At 38.2% G+C, this 17,796-nt stretch overlaps 1 protein-coding gene across 1 annotated transcript in view; it reads right to left on the bottom strand.

Moving 5' to 3' along the window:
* Window positions 1-795: 795 nt before the first annotated feature.
* Window positions 796-17,796, bottom strand: part of HCN1 (hyperpolarization activated cyclic nucleotide gated potassium channel 1) — a 202,319-nt gene continuing 185,318 nt past the window's right edge. Inside the window, exons 7-8 of the mRNA XM_069879907.1 lie at window positions 3,884-4,048; window positions 796-1,970 (exon numbers count right to left, since the gene is read on the bottom strand). Of these exons, the coding sequence (XP_069736008.1) occupies window positions 1,168-1,970; window positions 3,884-4,048 (968 nt within the window). The 3' untranslated portion in view covers window positions 796-1,167. The remainder of the gene's footprint in view (window positions 1,971-3,883; window positions 4,049-17,796) is intronic.

Here is a 17,796-nt window from a genome sequence, read left to right as displayed (position 1 = left end):
CACTTCTAGACTTAAACCAGAGATTCAATGTCAGCATTATAGGAATTTTAAGGTAGACATAATTCATGAAACATTATTATTTTCTAAGATACCATAAAGCCTTTTCCTACAATAGCTGACTGAACCTATTTTTATCGTCTTTTTTTTTTTTTTTTCCCCGAAAGCATGCATGGAGTATTCTCAGATGCTCCTGAGGGCAAGGAGAGGAAAAATGATGGTATTGGTGAAGTACAAGCGGTTTGCAGGATCAAGCGTACAATTTTGCATAAAACATTGCATGTAAAAGTAACATTGTAGGTTTTAAGCCATTGCATTACAATTTAACAGTTGTGTTGCACTTAGCTTTAACAAATTTTAAAACAGTAAATTTTGAAGTGAAGAGCGGAATCTAAATTCCTAAACAAAGACCTTGCAATGGTACACCACACAGCAGCTATTTTTGTTTGGGTCTGAAAAGTTATTTACAAGAACAATATTTGTAGTCTTTGTAAAAGTCTTTAGCAATGTGAAGATCAAAGTCCACCCAGTTTTCTGAAATAACAGAAGGGTTGACACATCATGAGGTTACAACCTATCCCTATCCAGAGGAGTGCTAGGACTAGCCTTTTGACTTGCAATTTTTTTCTTTTCCAATCTCTTTCCCAACAGGAAGTGCTAACATATGAAATGCAATGGGAAATTATGAATGAATTTTTCATGAAAAATTAATTAACAATGTGTATGCAATAAATGAAGTAAGGGTTTCAGAATATCAGTCAGTGCTATGTTAGATTGATATTTCTCTCTTTTTTAAAAAATATACTTGTTTGAAGTTTGTTATAGTGTTGACAATTTTCCCATGAGAACACCAAATCTCATAAACAGAGAAATCTGTTAGACAGATTTTGAAGTTGACATGTTAAAAATAAGTAATATTACAGCTGAATTTAGACTTCTTTGATGGTTTCAAGAAAGGAAGACATGAATTCAAACAAGTTTTTTTTAATTCCATTTTTTGATATATATTTTTTTATATATGTATAACTTTTACATTTGTTATGTAGGGCAAAGCTGTCTAAAGTATTTTTTCTGATAGTAGACTGCTGTGGTACATTAGGAAACAGGCTAAAACAGTTCTGGGGACGGTGCTTGGTTCGGCACAAGTCCGTTGCTCACAGTTTCCAGGGATCACAAGTTGGACGCAAATCGCGGTTTGTCTCCCTCAGGCTCTGTGCTTAAGACTGCGGAAGAATCCCTTTGCAGAGGAGCTGGGGGTGGCACGGCCCCCCGGTTTGGAGGGATGGCTCCCGAGGACATCTGTCGGAAGAGCGAGACCCGCTGGGGCACGGTGGCCCGGCTGGCTGGTGGCACGCCAGGGCCAGGTTGCGGGAGGGAGGCAAGGGACTCTCCAACGGTGGGGTGAGGCCTGGCGATGAGGGTGGAGATCTCATGGGGCAGCGAAGGCTGCGAGGCAGACAAGGGTCGCACCTCCCGGCTCAGATTGGTGTTGTGGAGGGCCTGGGTGCTCTTGTGGACCTCGTTCTTCTGCGCAGCCCCAGGGGGCTGCTGCGGCGCCTGCGGCTGCTGCTGCATGAGGGAGAGCTGGGAGGCTGTTGGCGAGGCGTACTGGAAAGTTCGGCCGGCCAGAGGGCTCTGTACAGGCGGGCTGCAGATGGCAGTGGTGTAAGAGCAGGGTGAGAGGATGGCAGCCTGCTGGGGCGTCTGCGTGCTGGGTGAGGGGGAGTGCAGGTTTCCGTGGGACAAGCTGCTGGCGGTGTACACCGGAGGAGACTGCGTCCTGGCGCGTGACGATGAAGCGGAGGTGCTGGAGTTCATGTTGGGCATCTGCTGCAAGCTCACTGGGACGATGGTCTGCACCATCTCCCTGTCATGCTTCACGATCTGCTTCAAGATCTCATTCTCCTGGTTGTTGAAAACCCCGGTGTTGAGGTCCTTCTGGAACTTCTGCAGGAGAATGGAGTTCTTCTTACCTTCACAGAGAGGCAGAAGAGTTAGCAAGCCTGACACATGGTGGCAGACCCCACTCTGACTTTGTGTTTCAGCCCCTGTGACAAAGGACTAAATATCATAAAGCCCTCAGGAAATGACAGGCCGAGCAGGGGCCACATCATGCGCTGCCACAGTGATTCAGGCAGGCAGGCAGCTCCCAACAGGTGGCCTCTGCACACACCTGGTCCTCTGCTCTCCTGTACCAGCATAGCAGACTTCCATAACAGTACTGTGTTCAAAGATACCTGGGCTTTCTGTGCCTCTTCACTTTTCTTGTATGGATTTTATTATAATTATTAAAAAAATTGTAACCATGGTGATTTACTGAGCAACAGGGTAGAAAAAAGTCATTGGGTTCTGCATGTATAATGTCTTCCTCTCCCATAGCAAAACTGTCCTCATTTCCACTAATCTGTTACATAAGTTATAAATACACCTGGTATTTATCACATTCCCTGGAACTAATTATTAGACATTAGTACCTGCTGACCAATAAGCTTGCAAGATATCATCTCTTTAAATGTTTGTTAACTAATGAACAAATTGATAAAGTGACACCTGCTTGCACAATATTGACTGCTGTACATTATGTCCTGCTGTCTGCTTGATGGCTCTCTTCATATCTGCAAGGTGTGGACATTATTCTGTGTTGTCAGATGCACAGGAACAAAACTGCAGTCAATTGTTCCTTCTTTTTTTTTTTTTTGATAAAATGGTTCACATTTTATCTTTGGACTTGTATAAACACAGCACTTCAGATGGGACTGCTACTCCAACACCAGACAGGGCTTTACTACTAATATTATTTCAGCACATATTAACTATAGTTGGACTATATTTCCAAAGAGTCTTGACAGACAAATTATAAGACTTTGAAAAGTCTTGATATGATAAATTGATGCACCGAATGCTCACAATCTGCAAAATAGTAAAATAGGTCTTTACTGTTGCTATATTAAAGAAAACATGCTTTCTTCCAAATCATACCTTCAACTTAGAAAAGACAGCACAGTGACACTGCCTTGAATTTCTTTCTGTACTCCCTTTGAAGAAACTACAGATATAACTGTATTGAGAAAGAGCGATGTGGAGAAATCCATACACTGGATTTTCTTGAACTTGAGGAAACACCACTAAACAGGATTAATCATGTTTTATGCATTGCTGCATTTTAAAACCAATGTCAATAATGATGATCAGAGTGCAATTCTCTCAACCAAAGACCACATATTTTATCTAGTGTATTGTATTAGAGAGATCCAGAATGTTCTGGATGCACAACAGCAGACTTCATACATCCTATTCTGATAATCTGCCACATCATTCTGCCTTTCACTCTGATATCATTGGCCTGCTTTTCTGATTGCAAGCAGATCTGAGTAACACCAGTGTGTAGCCATCAGTACTAGCAGTGCCCGTGCTGCGAGGAAAATGAGAGACTTGCTGCAAAGGATTAATTCACTTTAACAAACATGGGTTTTGTGAGCGCTGAGAGGCTTCAGCTCTTCCCAGCATTATAGGTGTCATCTGTAAACAATTAATGTAGGAAAATGTCAATTACTCCTTATGAAACATCATAAACCCTATCAAGTGCTGAGGACAGCAAACAAAATATATAGAATTAATAAATAATACTGATGATAATCAAAGTATACAAAACAATCCTCAGAGGAGAATGAGAGCTTTCTAAAACTCAGTTTTTATTATGTAAAAGTGAGATTGTAGAATTTCTTGTCTGAACATGTTTTATTCATAGATCAAGAGAAAATTTACTGCTGTGTACCAGAAATAAAATTTTTAGAAGGGTTTAATCTGGGCATTTTATCCTGCAACTCAAGGAAAAGAAAGGGTAGGAAGGTTTTAAAAATTCTTAAAATGGAAAAAAAAATAATACCTATCCTGTCAAGTCTATCAATTGCCACTGTTTCAAAGGCCCTTCTCATCATGGGATACTCTTCCAGGACCTCATTGAAGTTGTCCACTGAGAGGGAATACAGGCGACAGTATGTGTCTGCTCGTACACTGGCAGTTCGACGGCCCTTGGTCAAAAGACAAATCTCTGGGAAGAGAAAAAATCAACACAAAGAAAGCAAAGAAGTTAGTGAACCATGTGAAACTTAAATGCTAGGAAGTGACTCAGTGCTAACAAGTAATAATTCAGTACTCAGTGGCAATTTTTATATTCCTGTTTACGCAAGGGTGCAGGGAAAATTCTGAAGAGGTTTGATTCTATTTCCGCTACTCTGAAAAAAAAGCTAGTGCCCTTTAATAGCCCTACTTATAGGTTTTCTCAGTCTGGACTCTAATTTTACCAAGCCTGCATAAAAAAAATGTCTTCAAGTTTTAAGAAATGATCCTTCAGCTGTCAAATACAGCTTGTTTACTCAATTAACCCAAGTGATTCTATTGATTTTTTTAAAAAATATCCAGCTGACATAGAGGACCAATTCCTTTAATCATTCACCAGATTTACTAAAGTAATTTAACACACGGTATAATGATATTTAAATATTAGAGCTGTGCTAAGGAAAAAATGCTTCAAGCGTGAAGATGTCTTCTATTTCCTTGGGGTTTATGTTCTAGGTATTTTGGGAGAGTAAATTTATGATTTTAGACTTTTTTTTTTTTTTTCTCATTGGGCTAAAAACCAGAACCCTTTTAACCTCTGCTTACTCCATTTGATTAGCCTAGCAGACTTTCTCTGCAAGTGCTTCCAACAGGAATTCATCATTCTGGAACAGAGGAGACAAAAGCCATATGCAGAGACCCAAGAAACAGCTCCAAACTTATGACTGCTGATTCCCAAACCCACAGGAGGAGGGTTATTGGATAAAGGCCAAAGTCAACGTATGAGACTTATAACAGCAAAACATATGTTGTACAATATTTATTTATATTAAAACAGCAGAACTTTAAGAGTCAATCACACAAAGAGGTGTTTGAGTTGATCCTATTTTCAAGCTGGGGAATAAGAACACACTAAGAAATATTAAAAATCCTACCAAGAACTCTTAGGCTTAGGTAGAGTAAGAGAATCTTTCCCTACCCGGTACTAGTAGTCAAGAGCAGTGAGTTCATATTTGTTTGTATTTAAATAACAGCCAGGAAACTGTCTCCTATCCTTTTCTACGTCTATCACAAACAATAATTCTCAATCAACTATCATTCTCAAATGTGGAAACCCGAATATTTTTCATTAACTAAAATAAAGAATTCTGCAGGTTTTACTTCAGATCTATAAAGTGCTAGCATAGTTTTTTCTTTGCTTGTAGATATTTAACAAAATACATTTTTTGTTCATCTAGAATGTAAAGAACCTTGATGACTTTTTGTCTTATGCTTCTTGCTAAAGAATTTCCACATGCCACCCAACCCTGAAGGCTTAGGGGTTAAGATGCTTAAATAACAGTGGATAAACCAAAGTAAATTAATGTGGGGCCAGTCACAAGCACAGAATGTACTTAAACCTCAACAGCTTTGGGGACAATTTATAGAGAATAACGTTTATTGTAGAAGTCTTGACCTAATGTCTCTCACCAAACTTGATGCCCATGAAATAATGACAGTTTACTGTAAAGAGCCAGCTAAGTCAGACAGAAGTCAGTCCTTTCCTCTTCTATCCCCTAGCTCACCCTGACCCTTTCTCCTTTGATTGAACTCAATGTATTCTACTTGCAAGAGTGAGAAGGACATTTTGCCCAGAGGGAGAAGTTAAATGCAGTGAATGCCTGCTCCATTTCCTAAGATATTCTTTCGATCTCACACAGAATAAAGCTTTACAATAAATGATTGAATTTAGAGATAACTTAACTAGCTAGAAATCTGTGTGACTAATGATCACCTTTTGTCAGTGTTCCTCACTTAAAATTGCCGCAAAAAATACTAGAGATATATGGAGGTGTCTTCTGCTACAATAAACAAATAAAACTATTCTATTTTTAAAAAAATATCAAATGCCCCAAACAAAACAAACATTGACTATGGATCCAAATAATTCTAAAGAATGTAAAAAAAATACGGAGAAAGTACTGTTTTCCATCATTATTAATCTAATAAAAAATGGATTAGAAAATATACGATACATGTCACTGCACCTAGAAACTGATCAGGGAGTGCCACTGTGGAGCCTATCTGCTCAGGAAGCAAGGAAAGCTTTGTGCTCTAAGCTCAAATTGTACGGTCTCATTTAGAAGCATCCTTCTGACAAAAATAGTACCGTGTGATGAATACACATGTAATGCATTTCTAGCACTTTTTCTTGACTGATTAAAGCTGTATTATACTCACTGACACATCATCTATATTGCTTTGTTATACATATCAATAGCATCATTTGTACTCTGGCCACGAGCCTAATGTGCCTGATAATTGTATGTGTTCTGCATTTAGGTTCATTTCACCTATTAGCTATTTATTTGGAACAAACTCTCAAGCATAATAAAACATAACACATGAAATCTCATTTACTTGGACCAGAGAAGAATGCAGATTGCCAAAATGTGTTCCCATCAAATATTTGTGTTCTTTTAAGTAATTTTTTTTAACAAATAAAAAGCTAGTAGATTTAATGAAGAGAACCAACTAATGAAAATATCCATGATAGATTTAAAGTGGGTCTTAGTGACATCAAGTACACCAGGTGCCCTCGACAATTATGCTCTCATTGATGTTCGATTGATTTCAACAGCCTATAAAAACAAACAACAGCACAGGAGTGTGCAGTGGAACAAAAAGGGCACAGATTACTTTCAAACAGCTTGGATAAACAAGGTTCTCTATTACCATAAAAAGAAAGTGTGGCAGCATATTACTCACTTATATTCCTACGTGTGGTTGGCATGGCACATTGCCTTCATGCTGACACTTTCAAAGTCTGAAACACTTCTATTTTTCCTTTCCAAACAAAAGAATGCCTTCAATTCCAATTAAGAATTATGTATGAATTATGTAAAATGAGCCTGTTATTCAACCCCTAATGCAAGTTTTACTTTAATTATTAAATCTCTTTGGACAACTGTTCCCTAGAACATTCTGAAACAAATGTCAATCACTGCACTAATGAAAAATGACTTTTTGAAAGAACTCAATGATGCTAAAAACATTCCTTTGTTCTTCAAGTGCAGATTTCATACAAATGTAATTAATTTTTTCTCTGAAAAACACAATTTGTGTTTTGCTAGCATCAGATCTTGCCCACAGAACAATGAGCTCTCAAAAGAACATGGAAAAGTGCTCAAATATAATGTACTTTCTGCTGTCCAGACATTGACTGAAAACCACAGTGATGAAAGTTTGAAGGTAAGCCTATTCTGGAGGTCATAATTAAAATAATCGAAACCGATCACCAAAATATCAGTTGCAGACATACATGGGACAAGATTCAGTTGCGGACTTGGCAGTGTTAGATTAATGTTTGGGCTTGATGATCTTAAAGGTGTTTTCCAAGCTAAATGATTCTGTGATTCTGTGGCAGTATTTCATCAGGAGCATAAGATTTGGGGTTTGGAACATCATGAATTTCTAAAGAAGCTTGCCCATACCTGTATTCCCTAAAATAGGGGATATATATATCATACTTTATTATTGCATTAGTGTGACAAAATGTTCTGGAAAGGAAATTCTACATACCTGAAAGGCAGCACTAAGGAAGATTGATTTCAGGAAAGCCTGAATGAGTTAAGGTGAGTGGTACAAGCCTGTGATGACCATTAAATTATTAGGATCAGTAAGACTTTTGTAAGCACTGCTGTTTTCATTTCAAGTGAGAGCAGATTAATCATTCTTGTGGACTGGAATGATATGCCACTGTAGGTGACAATTTTCCTAGGGATGTGGGACCAATTAATCTCTAGCACAATTTGCGGTGCTGCACTACTTTCTTAGTCTTTGCTGGGTGAGTACATGGACTGAGTACTCCAGCAACAATTTCCTACTTCCACTTTATGGAGACCTATGAAAAACACTTTTTGACTTCAGGAAGCAGTACAGTTTATCTGGCAATGTGGCATCTACTCATCATCTGTGAATTCATTTTTCATATAAATAATATGCCAGATATAATTACTCAACTTTCTATGTCACATTAACATTTGAATAGAGATTGAAAAGCTTCAAAAATCAAAATAACAAATTAAAGTTGCTTTCATTAAAGGACACCAAACTGGTCCTGTCTCCATGGAACATATTTTTTAGGTTAGGATGGTATATAGTAATATGTAGAACATTAATAGAATGAATTACTATTGTATGCACAGCCTTGTTTTGCAAGGACACAAAGACCAGAATAAATGCAAAAGTTCACTAGACCAGGTGCAGGAATTAATTTTTTGTAGTAGGGAATAAAGGAGCTAACAGTGATAGTATTTTAGCCATACATATTTTACCATATTAAAATTAAGTAAAAATAATTAGCATTTTCTATGGATTTCTGAACAACAGCAGTTTTAAAGTGCTCTGTTCCCTTCCAAAGCTCTACCAGGCTTCCCATCATCTGTCAGATTAAACATCACAGGATCTAATGAAGTGTCCTTCCAGCTGAGGACAGCTGACAATTGCTTCAGTTCCTCAGCAGGAAACTTGTTTCATCTTGTAGCAGGCATATACTTTGCTGTGTAAACGGGCAAGCAACTATACAGACCATCTGGCTACTTCCAGTGGCAGAAAAATGATGGAAAATCAAAGCAATTCAAAGGGTTGGGTCAGTTAATCTAAGCTATTTGTAAATATTGTATGAGAATGGGAAAAGAGATTTGAATATTTTTTATTTTATTTTATATATACACATATTAGCAATGAGTTAATGAACTATTTTAGAAAAAGATTAGATGTGCAAAAGGTCTTTCCATCTACCTTATCTTCAGAGTAAGTTTCCCAGGTTTAGGTTATTTTTCTTTTCTGAGGTAACTTTTTGTAACAGCAACTCTTCGACATGGTGTAAAGATCAATAGTTCCTGATTTCTTTCAGACTACTGAAGCTGTCCACTGACCAGAAACTAGCTAATGGACAATTTCTTGCTGTGCCACTCAAAGGACAGGACCTTCAGCTTGGAGCACTCTGCTCCGACCCTTAAAACAGGTAGTATCAATGATTTATTTTTCTTTTGGAAAAGGACTATGTAAACATCGAGTAATAGGAGTAAATATCACTAAGCTTCTAGACACCCCATTCTTTCAGAAACAGAGTGATTTTCCACTTCCATGTCGACGTAACCATCTCTAATACAGCAAACAGGGAGACCCTGTTTTCTGTGATGAAAATGTTATTGCTCTAACATGTACATCTGCATTTCTGTCTTGTTTTTCTTTATTAAACATCAAAGTCAGCTATTCTAAAAATCAACTATTCCTAAATTTTTAAATGCATTCTTTCAATCTTTCACTATATTATAATTAGTGCACAAAATAGAAAAGCCAGGGATATGCTGCTTTTTGTGGCAGATATTAAAAGGACTAGCATCAGGTGTTATGATTAGTCAGAATGTAGCTTACATCAATTAAATGGGTTTTAGCAATCTATTTTTCTCAAAAAAAAAAACCACAAAAAGAGAGTAAATTCTATGCCATGTGGGTATGTAGATTTTATTTTGTATTTGTTTTGTAAAACAGTATTCATATTCACATTATAGTCACATTAGTCAAGACTGTGGAGAAAATGAAAAAGAAAAAGGCAGTGATATACCCCAAATCCACATCTATGGAGTGGATGGAAATGGAAAGGCTCAAGTAACATTTAGCTCCGAATTCAATCCTATATCTAAGAAACCCTACAAATATAGAAACAGCTTGACTGAAACATTTCTGCAGCAAAGGAAAGAACTTAAGAAGAAAGGAAAACAGAGACTATTACTGCTTTTTACAGCCAAGTTTGTAATCTGGACTGCTCAAAAGAAAGCAAAGCACGAACTACACATTTTCTCATCTTATTTACACTAACTATGAAATTGCAGACAGGACAGTTTGAATTTGTCAGAGTGAGCAATATCAGATGCTGATGGCATGACCTCTTCATCTAAAACCTGCCAAAACTAGTCTGCAAAGTTACTTTCTTATATCTGGGTTTATCAGCCAGAGACAGGGTTTGTGAAGGAGGCCTGCTGAGTAGTTGTTCTGGTTTGAGCTAAAGTAGATGAAGTTTTCTAACTTTTCAGCTAAGCCTCACCTAAGAAACTTCATTTTCTGAAGGTTGGCTGCATACATTTCCAACAGTGTTTCTCTCTATAAGTAATAACACAGGGCATTGGTATGCAGAAAGGTCATTGCTTATAATTATTCCTATAGAAACCAAGGCCATCCTTGAGCTGATGGAATGCTGTAAGGAAAGAGGTGAAAAAGGTTCATACCTGTAGAGAGGGGCAGACAGGACAGGTGACCTCAAACTAATCAACAGAGTATTGTATGACAGTACATGTCATACTCAGTATAAAACTTGGGGTCACAAGTGCTAATCTCTTTTCTTTGATGGCTGATATTCAGTTAGGACCTCATCTGTCTTTTTGCCCTGATTCTGGATACATGCATTCCTGAATCCAGTTTGTGAGAACAGCTCCCTCCTACCACTGAGTCCAGCTTGGGACCTTTCCCTGTGCCTGCTCTGCAGAACCTATGGTGATGTAGTCATCAGGTGGGAGGGAAGAATTTGTATATTTGCATATATTTTACTATTTTCTTATTAATAGTATTTTCCTAATTATAATCATTGTTTCATTGAAGTGTTTTAATTAAGTTTCCAACCCACGAGTCTTTTTCTATCACTTTTCTTTTCCCTGGGAAGGGAGAAGAAAATTAGGATCACAACTGCTCATGTTTAGTTGCCAATCAAGCTGTCTGGGGCTAGATTGTGACAGCAGTTACTGTTCTGAAGAAGGACTGAAAATGGCCAATTACTATTAAGGTTACAAAACAACTTCCCTAATGGCTCAGTTGCCATCTCCTGTCATTTTTGGAACTATCAAGAAATGGATAGAGTGTGAAGATTTGTCTCTGAAGAATAGCAATGAGCAGATTGAAAGCCTATAACTAAAAGACAGAGCCCAAGGCAACAAAGCGAACCTAGTGGTTGGAATCTACTATAGGTTGCCTGATCAAGAGGAGGTGATTGATGAAGCCTTCTTACTCCAATTACAGGAGGCGCTGCACTTGCATGCTTTCATCCTGCTGGGGCACTTCAACCAACTGGACATCTGCTGGAAGAGTAGCATGGTGAGCTGTATGCAATCCAGGAGACTCCTAGAATGCATCGAAGACAACTTTCTAAGCCAGGTAATAGACACCCCTATCAGGGTGGATGCAATACTTGACTTGGTGATTGCCAATGTGAGTGAGTTAATTGGGGACATTAAGGTTGGAGGCTTCTTGGGATGTAGTGATCATGCACTTGTGGAGTTTGTGGTCCTTAAGGATATGGGTCAAGCAAAGAGTAAAGCCAGGACCCTGTATTTCAGGAAAGCAAACTTCCAGTTCTTCAGGGAGTTAATCAATAGAACCCCCTATGAAACTGCCCTCAGGGACAAGGAAGCAGAGCAGAGTTGGCAGATCTTTAAGGATGCCTTCAATAGAGCACAAAAGCTCTCCATCCCCAGGTGCAAAATGTCTGGCAAGAGACCAGCATGGCTGAGTCATGACCTGTGACCCAAACTAAAGGGCAAGAAGAAAATGCAAAGGCAGAGTCAGGTAACTAAGGAAGAGTATAGGGATGCTGCCTGGTTGTGTAGGGCTCAGGTCAGGAAGCCCAAAGCATGGCTGGAGCTGAATGTGGCAGGGGATGCAGAGAATAACAAGAAGGGCTTCTGCAGGTATGTAAAGCAAAAAAAAAAAAGTCAAAGAGAGTACACCTGCCCTCATGAGTGAGACTGCCAACTGGCAATAACAGAAAAGGAGAAGGCTGAAGTACTCAACAACTTTTTTGCCTCAGGCCTCACTAGCAACTTCTCTTTCCACAGCTCTTGAGCAGATGCACTACAAAACATGGACTGGGAGAGCAAAGTCCCTCCAGCTGTAAGAGAAGATCAGGTTTGTGACCACTTGAGGAACCTGGATGTACATAAGTCCATGGGACTGAATGAGATGCATCTGAAAGTTCTGAAGGAACTGGTTGATGTAGCTGCCAGGACACTCTCCATGATATCTGAAAAAGTCATGTGAAGTCACTGAGGGGAGAAAGGAAGATATTGCACCCATTTTTAAAAAGGTAGAAAGGAGGATCCTGGGAAGTACCAACCTGTCAGCCTCATCTCAGTGCCTGGGAAGATCATGGAACAGATCCTCCAGGAAGATATGCTAAGGCACATGGAGGATAGGCATGTGATTCAAGGCAGCCAGCACAGCTTCACCACGGGCAAGCCCTTCCTCCCCAACTTAGTGGCCTTCTATGAGGGAGTGACTGTATTAGTGGACAAGGGAAGACCTACAGGTGTCATCTATCTGGACTTTTGTAAGGCCTTGGACATGATCCCTCATAACATCCTTCTCACTAAACCAGAGACATAGGGATTTGATAGATGGACTATTTGGTGGATAAGTAATTAGCTGGATGGTCTCACTCAGAGGTACTGGTCAATGACTCAATGTCCACGTGGTAATCAGCGACAAGCAGTGTCCCTCAGGGGGTCTGTTTAGGGACTGGTGCTGTTTAATATCTTCATCAATGGCATAGACAATGGGATTGAGTGTACCCTCAGCAAATCAGTGGATGACAACCAGCTGAGTGGTGAGATTTACACAGGACAGGATGCCATCCAGAGAGAACTTGATAAGCTGGAGAAGTGGCCTTGTGCGAACCTCATGAAGTTCAACAAGGCCAATTGCAAGGTCCTGCATTTGGGTCAGGGCAACCCTTACTATCAGTACAGGCTGGGGAATCAAAAGACTGAGAGAAACCCTGCAGAGAAGGACCTGGGAGTCTTGTTGGGTGAGAAGCTGGACATGAGCCTGCAATGCAAGCTTGCAGCCCAGAAGGTGAATCGTATCCTGGGCGGCATGTCGAGGGAGGGGATTTGGCCCCTCTACTTTGCTCTGGTGAGACCACACCTGGAATACTGTGTCCAGCTCCAGAGCCCTCAGCACTGAAAGGACACGGACCTGTTGGTGTGGGTCAAGAGGAGGGCCATAAAAATGATCAAATGCCTGGAACACCTGCCCTGTGAAGAGAGGCTGCGAGAGCTTGGGTTGTTCAGGAGGTTGTTCTTGAGGAAAAGAAGACTCCGACAAGACCTTATTGTAGCCTGTAACACTTAAAGTGGACTTGTAAGAAAGATGGGAAAAAAACTTTTTAGCAGGGCCTGCAGCAATGGGATAAGGGGTTATTGTTTTAAACTAAAAGAAGATAAGTTTACACTGGATATTAGGAAGAATTTTTTTGCACTGAGGGTGGTGGAACACTGGCACAGGCTGCCCAGAGAGGTGGCAGGTGCCCTGTCCTGGGAAACATTCAGGGTCAGGTTAGATGGGGCTCTGAGTAAACTGATCTAGTTGAAATTTTCCTTGCTCAGTGCAAGGAGGTTGGTCTAGATGATGTTTAAAGGTCCCTTCCAACCCAAACCACTCTATGATGATGATGATGATGATAATTCTATTTACCTAAACCAAATTTAAATTTATCAATTTGTGATACATGTTGCCCTTACATAGCAATCCTATTAAAAAAACCAACCAACCAAAAACAACAGCAAAAGAACCCAAGTTAGTTTCATATTCTTATTTCCTGTTTGCAATCACTTTAAATTTCTGGCTCTGTAGACCATGACACGTGAGCTCGCAGCATGTCCACTGTTTAATTTTAAAAAAAAAAATTAATTTCACAGGACTAATAAAAGAACTAGACAATGTGCCATAATCAGCAAGGTGGAAATTGTCATTTTTTTAAGGAAAAAAAAATTAGAAAAAGGTACATTTCTCTACTAACATTGCAAGTCAAAATGCAAAAATTTATCTCATTCAATAAACTAGAAATTTATGCTTGCTAACTTGTGAAATTTTCCCCTCATTCCAATTTAGGAACATGACTCTTGCTTGCAAATATCTGTCCCTGCTTACCAACATCCTTACTGGTTGAGATAATTTATATATTTTTAAAATTATTTTATTTATTTATCTATATTTTATTTAAAAATAAAACTTCATCATTAAGATGTCCCATAGGCATCATGTTGTATATCTGAGGAGGAAGAAAAGGCAATGGGGATTGCAAAGAATATTTGCTTCCATGTTTGAAGATAAGCAAACAATTTAACACCCAATAGTATAATAATAATAATAGGGGCTTAGGTCTTTGTGAGGGACGAAATAGTCTTTAGGAAAAAGAGGTAGATATGAGGGATATCAGACATGCCCCCCGCCCCCAAGTATTCTACCACTTCCTCTCATAAAATCATAGAATCATAGAATAACCAGGTTGGAAGAGACCCACTGGATCATTGAGTCCAACCGTTCCTATCAAACACTAAACCATGCCCCTCAGCACCTTGTCCACCTGTGCCTTGAACACCTCCAGGGAAGGTGCATCAACCACCTCCCTGGGCAGCCTCTGCCAGTGCCCAATGACCCTTTCTGTGAAAAATTTTTTCCTAACGTCCAGCCTAAATCTCCCCTGGCGGAGCTTGAGGCCATTCCCTCTTGTCCTGTCCCCTGTCACTTGGGAGAAGAGGCCAGCACCCTCCTCTGTACAACCTCCTTTCAGGTACTTGTAGAGAGCAATGAGGTCTCCCCTTAGCCTCCTCTTCTCCAGGCTAAACAACCCCAGCTCTCTCAGCCGTTCCTCATAAGGCCAATTTGTTATCCATGTGCATCCATGATAGGCATTTTATGACCATTTTCCTGATCTAAAATATAGGTAAATGATGATTAGTTCTTTTGATGTATTTCCTTCCATTACTCTGTTCCCTTAAGGTCTTCCTCCCAAGTCTTCATTTGCCTAACCTTTGTCTATATATGTCAAGTGATTGGTACAGTAAATGCTCCAATTAGAGAGGCTCTATTCCATTTTTTTTTTTTAATAGCATTTCTAATTGGCAGAAAGGTACATTTATTTCACCGGAGAGAGCACAAATTTCCTTGGGGAACAATTATTCTTCTGAAAAGAAGTGCCCAACTTTCAATGACCCAAACTTAGGATTTATAGAAGAATACTTATTTTAAAAGACATTTCATATTTATTTAGGGTTTGTCAACAAGCATGAAAGTGTGTTCCTTTCTTTACTTTGCCCTAAACTTGTCTTTTATGCCACTTAAGAAACCTGCTTCTTTAATAACTCTTTTTCTTATCAGTCCATTTCCTTTAACAAGGCTTAATATACCACTTTTTAGCAGCTCTGAGAAAAGCAGAATGATAACACACTACTGATATGGAGGTTTTGAGACTTAGTCAGAATAGGCCTTTTATTTTTTCCAAGTGAAATCTATTAAAATAACTTGGCAGAGCCTATAAAACAGTAGCTACTGTGATATAAGTAAACGTTGACACAGAAGAAGAGATTTGGGGCATATATTAAGTTTCAAAGCACATCTGGATGCAATGAAACAATCCATTTTAGCTATTCTGTAATGACTTCTGTAATTTTTGAGAATACTGATACATATTTGGATGATTTCAGGTCCTCGTATTTCCTGTAAAGTTCATACTAGTACGCTACTAATTATATTTCAATGTAATATGCTTAATATATATTGATGGTATAATTTAGTTCCTTTCAGAAAGATTGTTAGTCATAATTATGTTTACAGCAGGAAAGACAGAAAAATACACATGGTTAGAATAAAATTACCTTTATAAAAAGTGGCATGTTGTCCACCCATAGACATTTTATTTCCCATCCTGACCTCTCTTTTCTTTTTCTTCTACCTGAAGATACTGAAAATAGCTGTAGCCAAATTTTACTGACAAGAACAAACACAGGCCAGCAAAATTTCTTACATCCTACCTATTTTCTATTGCTAACTCAAATTCTTCTGAGAAATCTCTGTTTGATAGAGATATATTAAAAAAAGTAAATGAAATGAACAAAGAAACAAATGAAAAAAAAATGCTTAGATTCTAAGATAATGTGCCTAAGTACAGATTTAGCTATCATACAGGCTGAGTCAAAGGCTGAAAGTGGCTTTGCTTAATTTATACCTACTTTTATTCGGACGGATACACATTCCCTGTTGAAAAAAGCCACTTAGTTCCTTAAGTATTCAGTGTTATGCTCTTGTCATCTTGATTTTGGCAAACAATAACAGTTACAAATTAAATGATTCAGCTTAAATTTAAGTGGACTGTAAAAATTCTGCATTTCATTTTTTCCATTAAATTATTAAACAAATGATCAGAGACTGTCAGTTCTGAATTAAATATTTAGATTAAATATTTAATCTAAACTCAAATATTTAGATTAAATTCTGCTGTGTAAAATTGAAGGTACTTGCAGAATCATCTTCTGCTCTATCTACGCTGGCCACCTCAGATTCCCATGCTTAAGCGATATTATGTGTGTAGTTCTCTTATGTATAAAGTCTAATTAAAAAATGTACACTATTCATGAATTCATAGAAATAGAATTTGGTTTGAAGACTGTGTTAGTTAGATAACAATAATTATTACTATTATTATTACTAATACAGTTAAGTCTATATTCATCTTTGCTTATTAATAAAACTCCTAACCCTAACCCACAGCTACAATTTAGCATAACAGAGTAAGTTATTTTCACTCCATCTTCTTAAAAAGTCTCCTAAACTTTTAAAAACAATAGTGTTTGAATAGCAAGAAGTTCTTCTGACTGCATAGTACTTTCTATATAAAATATGGCGTCAAAAGAACAACACAATGGAGAACAAGGAATTATGCTGCATCATGAGGAAATGTATCTTCAAAATGACAAACTGAAAAAAGACACCTCATTTTTAGGACTTCTTGCAGACAATACTTTTAGGAAAATGTTCTATACTGTTCACCTGAAAAGTATTTTACCAGTGGAGATCTGGAGATCCTGCTCCCGTTCAGCATTTAATTGTGTACTTGCCATTAAGAATGTCAATAATCACGCCTCAGGGAGTCCACTTAAAACTAATTATTTGGATTGGAGTATGAATACTAAGAGACTTAATTCACGACTGCCTTGAATAAGGAGTAGTCACACGCAGTATTTCTGCAAAATGCAAACCTGTATATCATATCATATTGTTCAGGTGTAAAGCAGTAAGCAGTCAAGGCACTTTAACAGCATCTTCTCTATTTATAATCAATATTTTACCAAAAATCTTTAAAAGTAGTCTATCAAAAGGAAGTACGTAGAGTGTACCCAGAAAAAAAATAAGTGGCAAAATATAATCTAAAGTGACTCAACATTTCCCATGGTATTATTTTCCACTGCACTGGTCTAAAATATACTGACAGTCGCTGTTTCAAAATGAGGAAAAGCTCCATAAATAATCGGTAGGTCAAACTAGTTCTGTCTAATTGGTTTCTAGAAGCTGAAGCAAATGCAAGACACAAGTTATCAGAATTTCAAGTCTGGAAGGATAACTGTTAAAACAGTATTAAATAATTTAAGGACAATAAAACATTTAAAAATCTGAGGTATTCTATGAACTACATGTTATAAAAAATAAACCAAAAGAGAAAAGACATATTCTGTGAGATGGGAATAAGAAACTGATATATATATAACTTTGCCACATGAATGGTAACATTCAACTTAGTTAGTGCTCTCTACATTTGAACAAGCAAAATAAAACATGTATTTGTCTCTTACTGCAACATAAGAGGTATAACATTATGTTTTCATATCCATATTTGCACATGGCAACTCTCATAAAGTATATGATAAAGAG

This window comes from Phaenicophaeus curvirostris, chromosome Z (assembly GCF_032191515.1).
Source record: "Phaenicophaeus curvirostris isolate KB17595 chromosome Z, BPBGC_Pcur_1.0, whole genome shotgun sequence".
In the NCBI taxonomy this organism is placed as follows: Eukaryota; Metazoa; Chordata; class Aves; order Cuculiformes; family Cuculidae; genus Phaenicophaeus; species Phaenicophaeus curvirostris.
Note: the sequence above shows the minus strand (reverse complement) of the source record. Positions and strands in the feature narration are given on the sequence as shown.